The sequence below is a fragment of the Myxocyprinus asiaticus genome, chromosome 40 (genome assembly GCF_019703515.2).
Source record: "Myxocyprinus asiaticus isolate MX2 ecotype Aquarium Trade chromosome 40, UBuf_Myxa_2, whole genome shotgun sequence".
Taxonomy (NCBI): domain Eukaryota; kingdom Metazoa; phylum Chordata; class Actinopteri; order Cypriniformes; family Catostomidae; genus Myxocyprinus; species Myxocyprinus asiaticus.
In genome coordinates this window covers 13511304-13518800 of record NC_059383.1, presented here as the reverse complement: position 1 = coordinate 13518800, position 7497 = coordinate 13511304, and the positions used below count along the sequence as shown (strand labels likewise).

At 38.5% G+C, this 7497-nt stretch overlaps 1 protein-coding gene across 1 annotated transcript in view; it reads left to right on the top strand.

Moving 5' to 3' along the window:
- Positions 1 to 6033, top strand: part of LOC127431020 (AT-rich interactive domain-containing protein 5B-like) — a 26945-nt gene extending 20912 nt beyond the window's left edge. The window contains exons 6-10 of the mRNA XM_051681205.1: positions 954 to 1101; positions 1612 to 1664; positions 1795 to 1892; positions 2868 to 3018; positions 3140 to 6033. Of these exons, the coding sequence (XP_051537165.1) occupies positions 954 to 1101; positions 1612 to 1664; positions 1795 to 1892; positions 2868 to 3018; positions 3140 to 4474 (1785 nt within the window). The 3' untranslated portion in view covers positions 4475 to 6033. The remainder of the gene's footprint in view (positions 1 to 953; positions 1102 to 1611; positions 1665 to 1794; positions 1893 to 2867; positions 3019 to 3139) is intronic.
- Positions 6034 to 7497: the final 1464 nt, after the last annotated feature.

Here is a 7497-nt window from a genome sequence, read left to right as displayed (position 1 = left end):
GTTGGTAGGATTAATCTCATCAACGAAATTACTGTTTCTTTTTTTTTTTTTTCAACGATAACAAATACGCATCATGACAATAAAAGATTTTAATTACAACATACTGTAACGTGTACCTTTACATATTACATTTGCACAGACAATGACATGAATGAACAGGTGAACTTGAACTAAGTTACGTGCTAATCAGAATGTGTAACTAGCGTTGTGAATACGCTGTTTCCGTAAAAACGCCCTACACGCAATGCAATATCCTGGCTAAAACTCTGAGAAATAAACAGTCTAAAGCATGAATTTAGAAAAAAGTAACTTGAAAAGTAGCTAACACTGTATATTCATTTTAATGCTGTTATTTTAAGAGCTCAGGTTTTCACAACAAAGACAGTTGTGTTTTGTTTAAATCAATGTTTGAATATTTGATTAAAGTTAGGTCTGTTACAGTTCAACACATTTTTGACAATTTGCATGTTATCAAATAAAATGTTATTTTCATTAGTAAAATTGACTAAAATTAATAAATCTAACAAAATATTGACAAAATTTAATAATTTAAAGGACTTTTTCACACAAACCCTTCTTGCTGCGATTCTCTTTTCCATGGTAACATCTCTGATGGGTGAATCTCACGTCAGGATTGTGGGTAGTGTAGTACTTCACCAGGAATTGTGCCATATATAAAAAAATAAATAAAAATGAATGCAATTGAAATTACATTAACTTGAGGCTTTTACAGATGCATATACTGTCTATTAACAACACTGAGCTCATGGTTGGTACGTCTTGAAAGATTTAATTTTATCGCTTAAATTGATCTTTGGGGATTTTGAGTGAGGTTTTTTAATTACATTTTTTTTTTTTTTTTTACCTCTAAAACCCTACTGTTGCTGTCTATTGCAGTTTATTATCTTCTGAACAGTGATCTTGAGTTGATGTGTTCTAACTCACTCCTCTAGGAAAATGTGATGGGCAGTGTAGAAATGCACTGGGATGGTAACTGGCTCCCACACCCAGAGGAGCAGCTCTTCCTGGATCAGCTACATCTCTTTATGGAGCGCAGGGGTTCCCCCATAAGCAAAGTTCCCAATCTGGGTTTCAAAAAGAGTATGTGTGCATGACTTCCTCTTCAGTTGTTGAAATGGAGCAGTTCAAACTAAGTGCCAGTCACTGTTCCTTTAAAGTTGCTCTCAGTAATTTTTTATGTATGTCGTCTTGGACTTGCACTGACACCTAGGGGCAATAATGCAGCATCATTCAAATGCAAATGTTTTTTCAGTTATCAATGCCATTGTAGAGATTCACAGTCAGCCATGATTGATTTAATGAAAGTGTCCAATAACGGGGCAGAAACTGAGATTGAGTAGTATTCGGCTGGTCATGTGACCCTAACATGGCAGCCCCCATGAGGGGACCCTCTCCATGTAGAATAAAACAGCTTTTCTAAGGTTACTGAATTGACCGAACTCTTCATTTAATATGAGTGGTCATTACTTTATACATATGTTTCAAAATAACAATTCATTTCTTTAGGACTACAATTTTTTTAAAGAGAGTTTTTGCCATAACCCAATTTGTCTTCATCTTTTATATCTATCTTTGCTTATGTATCCACAGTCGACCTGTTCGTCATGTATTCAGTTGTGAAAAGGCTGGGAGGCTATGAGAGGGTACTGAGTTATGCCATTTTCTTTTCTTGGCCCTGATGAGTAATCTTTAATCCATCATAAAGACATGAAAGTAATAGTGGTGAACTCAGTAGTGTGAGTCAGAGATCATTGTCCTCCCCATCGTCTGCAGGTTACATCGAAGCGTTTGTGGAAGGCTGTGTACAATGAGCTGGGTGGAAGTCCAGGCAGCACCAGCGCTGCCACCTGCACCAGGAGGCATTATGAAAGGTGAGTCTGGTCCTCCAAATACAACAACAATTCAGTCATGCTCTTTCAGAGAGCTTTGCTCAATTAAGGCCACATTTACACCATGTATTAAGCTCCATCTTGAACGATCAGCATCAGGTATGTAAATAGTTAGCCGATTAACTGGCATTAACAATTTCCATCAATCACTGTGAACAAAACAAGAGTTTTAAGGGCCAACAATTGTTTGTGAGATGCACCGTCTGATGAAAAAAACAAATCTAACTAAACTAAGCACTAATAGATACATGAACGAGACTTCTCAAAACTCATTGTCACTTTTGTGCTTCAATTTGAACTGAACATAAGAATATAGAAAAAGTGCACGATGCATCTTTTTCTTTTACTTTATTAACTAAATATCTTTTTCATTGCAAAAAAAAAAAAATATATAGTATTTTTGTTAAACAATATATCCTTTAAACACAATACATTTAATTGAGATGCATAATGACTTTGTCTTGATTTGAGAGAATTTTTAACTAAATTTAGCAAGGATTGTGCTTAAAACAAAGAACTATTTGCCATTGGTGTAAGAAAAAATAACTAACTTTCCCTCTGGATTAAGTTAAATGGCATAAAGAAACTTATTACATTTCGTCAGAGTTTGCTGAAAACAAGACTTGTGTATTATGCCATTTTAATTTCTTAAGTAAATGTGTCTTGTCTTACAGTTGTTTAGATATTTTTACTGGAAAACAGACAAAAAAATACCAAGTAAGAACATGATTTTTTGCAGTGCAGTCACACGCTGACATAGGGAGGAGGGTCTCTGATTCACTAAGTCTGAAGACTAGTTGTCACAGGAGACGCATTTGTGATGCATATTACTACCAGGTGTAAATGGCAATGTGTCAAGCCTGATCATTTGTGATCTGATCACCCAAAACACTTAATACCAGGTGTAAACAAGGCCTATCGGACAATTGCCCATTTTCTCTTTTAATCAAATCCCAGGTTGATGCTCCCTTATGAAAAACATATAAGGGGAGAAAACTCAGAACTTAGCAAGCCCATAGCTACACCAGTTTCACCCACCACCATCAAAAAGTCTGTAAGGGGAAAAGGGTTGTCAGCCAGCTCAAAAAAGAATGGGGTCACTAACCAGGTAAGGGTTTTACTTAATATAACATAAAGAAATGTGAAATAATTATCTAATTTTGTTCAATACAGGCTACAGTCTCTCAGTTTTATTTATTTTTTACTTGCTTCCCCCAATTCTTCTTTAGGCTTCACCACCAGATGGTGTTGTTGTACGTAAAAGAGGACGACCACCTGGCAAGCGGAATGCTAAAGTTCTGCCAAAAGGCAGAGTTGGAAGACCACCCTTGTACCCCAAACCTCTCCCTGAGACCACAGCAAGACCCCATCAGGAGCTCCAGCCACTGTCTGTTTTCCAGGAAATAAAGCTTAGTAACCACCATCATGTCCACGGTCTATCCCCCATGTCCTCTTCCCCTGTGACCCACCAACTCGTACTTGGACAAGATGTGAAGGTGGAGACCGTAGAACCTCAAGTACCCTCATTTATGTCTGCTCCGGTCAAGATGATGGCAGGTGGTTCCCTGGATGGATTCAGTCCCACCAAAGGACTGTGTCCGTTGGACCTCTTCCGAGCCCGCCTGGGCCTCAGTGGAATGAGCAATCATGAGGTAACTCCTCAAGATTCTTCCACACCCCACCAGACAATTATAGTCCATCAGCCCAAAGTCAGCACGCCTGAGACCCCTGAGAACCTTCAGCACCAGTGTTCAGGGTGTAGCTTGGATACCTCATCCCAGAATGGAGGTCTCGCAATGACCAGAGCTCCCTTGCCACCTCTCAGGATCCTTCCGCTCAACATTGGCTGCAGTCTGCAGTTGCGTCAACTGATGCGCACACGCCTTGGGTCAGTACACATGAACTCGTTCACTAAGCGACTCTCAGAGGTTCTGGCACAGGATCTTAGCAAGACCTCTCAACCTAACGGAAACCCCCTCGGGATTCCTCAAGAGCAATCGCTCCCACTCAACCTGAGCAAAAGAACCATCACCAAGAGGTCTGCTGGAGACATGGAGCTGCAAAACTGGGAAGTGCAGTCAATGACCAAGAAGCTAAAGGCGGAACCTGAGGTTCATGGTGTGTCGCTGAAGTGGAATGGCACGTCCCTGCTGGTTCCAATGACCCAAGATGAGCCGGCTGACCTTAGTTCTCCCTGCAGGGCCAGAGCTCTGTATCAAGACAGGACAAGTGTGGCTCTGAATCTCCCCGAAGCCACTTGTTTCTCTTTAATGCCCAAACCGGAAGTCCCCTCTGAAAAGCCCTCCAGTATGGGTGCTTCTCCAGAAACCCTACCTTGCATTTATCCTTTGAAACAAGGCGAAGACAAGGCCAGTATGATCGCAATGACAATTAAGAATGAACCAGAGATTACATCTTTGGATCCAGATCTAGAACCTCAATCAAACCATGACCTCTATTCTCAACGTATACCTACTGATGATGTCAAAGTTGAGTCGGACACAGTTTCCTCTCTCAAAGTACTCTCTAGTTCACTCCTTTCAAAGCCATCACAAAGTTGTTAGCATGCAGGAATGGGAGAGCGTGACTGTGACCTGCATCGCCAACTCTTGACGCTAGGGAATACTTTGTTTTTCCATGTGCCGCTCCATCGAGCACCCAGCCTTTCAAAGTATACAGTACACTTGACTGCAAGCCCATACGGATGTTTTAGACGCTTGTGCACTATGACTGCTTTGTGATACTCTTTTATAACAGTCATCATTAGGCTCATGCGCAGATGTCACGCAAAAACATAGGCTGTCCGCGTGTCTACAAAAACTAGGCTGTACGCAGACAGTCCGCACTTACTCTGCTGATTATGAAATTCTCAGTCGGTACTGCGGAAAACCAAAGTATACTCTGGCCTTATGTTCTTTAACACTCCTTTCTCTTCTGCCATTCTTATGATTGACAGCACGTTTGTGTTGCGTATGATCAAAGAGACTGTTCCTGCAGATGCATTGTTATCTGCTCAGTACCTGCTTTTAAAACACTACTAAACTTTGAACTGATGCAGGTGTTCAACCAAAGATAATGTGCCTTGTACAACTTGATTACTTGAGTCTGCATTTAAGTGCAAACAAATGCTGTAGGTAGTGGATCATCAAGTGGCCAGCCAATAAAGGGCGTTTTATATCATCATTCTAGCCTCAATGTAGAAGATTTGGTGAGCCACTGTATTTTTTAATGCTCAAAAATGCTTTGTATTTTAACAGCCTTCTTAATTTGTGAAATCGCAGTGTCATTTTGTGGGTGTAGGTCATATTTGCAGTTATTGTTTATCTGTTCCACTCCTTAAGATGGCATTGATTTCTTGAGATTTATCTCAATTTTAATTTAATGTTCTTTAGCAGCGTGGGTTTTCTCCTTTTTTTTGTGTGTATTTTGTGTCTTCACTATTTAAGATATGGACACAAGGTCACCTCTCTGCTGGATCCTACCGTATTTTCCTAGCTACTTGTTTTAAAACTGTACTGTACTGTTTGTAAATTATGTGCATATTTTGGGTCCCAATGGAAATTTACATTTTTTTTTTTTTCTTTTTAAAATTGCATTATAGTCTCATATTGTAGCTAATTAATTTTGGTTTTCCTGATAAACAATTGGATGGTTTTCCATATACTTCAATGATGTGTTGACAGAGAGACTGATGTAGAAACACATATTGTGAGGAAATGGTTAACTTAATTTGCTTTTCACTCCTTGCAGACAGACCTCTCTTAATGCAATATATTTCACAGGTTTACAGATGATAAGTTATTTTTAATAATTTACAATCAATTTCCTATAATGAACAGTAATTAATTCCTTGTGTAAAGCACAATTTATGGTCCTTCTTTATTAATCTATTGGTCTTATTTTTTCTTCTAATAATTTCTGTACTTGAAAGTCAGCCAAACAGAACGCTAATCCTTATTTAATGGTGTATTTAACTGTCATAGTACCACCAGGTTACAAAAAGTATTTTTTCCTTATTTTGCATGCATATGCTAATGAAACATGGGCTCTGTGACAGATTGTCATTGCAGATACATGTTTACACACTGAATATTTATAATTAAAAAAGAAAATGCTATTCTGACATGCTGTTATATATTGCTGGAAAAAAGCAGATCCTGACATTTATTTAAAATGGGATCTACTTCAAAAAGAGTAAAAAAACTTAAAGAATCTTTGTCATTTTTTCCATTTCAGTGGTTGAAGTTATGGTTACCATAGTACATTTTGAAAGTGGAGGGTACTCTGTAGCCACCAGGTGGCGATATCTTGTCACATTGGAAAAAGCCATCTTCACAAAACCAGTGACGCTATATACAATCTCTGACAAATATACAGTTAAAATGTCAAATTAGCTTTAAGGTCATAAGGTCTTTATCAACATTTTCTTTAAAACTGTTTAGCAATGTAAAGAAATCCTGGAATTACCTGGACTCTAGCTGGTCAATGCTGACCGTTAATCCAACAAAGCAGGGAACACAGGAGGAAAAGAGGCATTCCAGTGATCTCAGTGCTGAAACTTGAAGAGGTTAGAATAGCGTTTTGAAAAACTACTTCACCTAACCCTAACTCATGGGTCTTTCCGCAGGTCAGACTCTTTGTTTTAACTTAAAAGGCTCTCCATGGGTGTTGCTTTCATATGTCTGGAATGTGGATTGTATTTTCACAGAGTAGTGCTTCTTTAACCCTTAGTAACCATATGCTTTATTCACATAATAGGTTATCTGAAATCCAAACTTCAAAATGGTCTTAAAGTATAACTGCTCTAATTTCACGTTACCCCTCTTATACTCCTATACATCTGTTCTAAACTTCAGTTTTTTAATTATTTGTTTTTAATGCTGGATTTGATACGAGTTCACAATGTTCATATGAGTGAGAAAGTGTTCATTTGGTGACTTGACACTGATTAGATTTACTGGAACTATGACTGTTCGCTTTCTGTTCACAATGTAATTTGAATGCACATTCACTCATACTGTGACTCCCAACACACTCATGGTTCTTCTGACATATTAATGGAAAGTAAAATAAGGTTAACATTGCACAATCGCAAAACTACCCAATGTATTCTTGCATAATCTAATTCAAATGTGATATTTCCAAGTGTGATTATTAAACAGCAAAAGGCTGTGATTTAATTACACAAATATGTAATCTTCATGTGCTGCGTACTTCGAAATTATTTGTCTGAAGCCGGCCCCTCATACACTGAAACACATCATGAGAATCACGTGTGCTCTGGGTGTGTTTAGTAGATGACAGTGAACGGAGCGCTCTGAAGCGTGCAGTACATGCAGAATATATATAATATACATCCTGTTCTCTAAGGGGCTTCGTATTGCCGTGGATGCAGAATCATGCAAAAGCAAACATTTTTGCTTAACAGTGCCACTATGATTAATTTATTCCACAAAGAATCTGATAACAGAAGTGTTACTGAGATCATGTAATTAGTTTTCATGTGGTCATGTGATCTCAAGATGGCAGCCACCATGAAGAGGGGGACCCATCTTATGAACAATAAAACATCTTTTTCTAGGACACT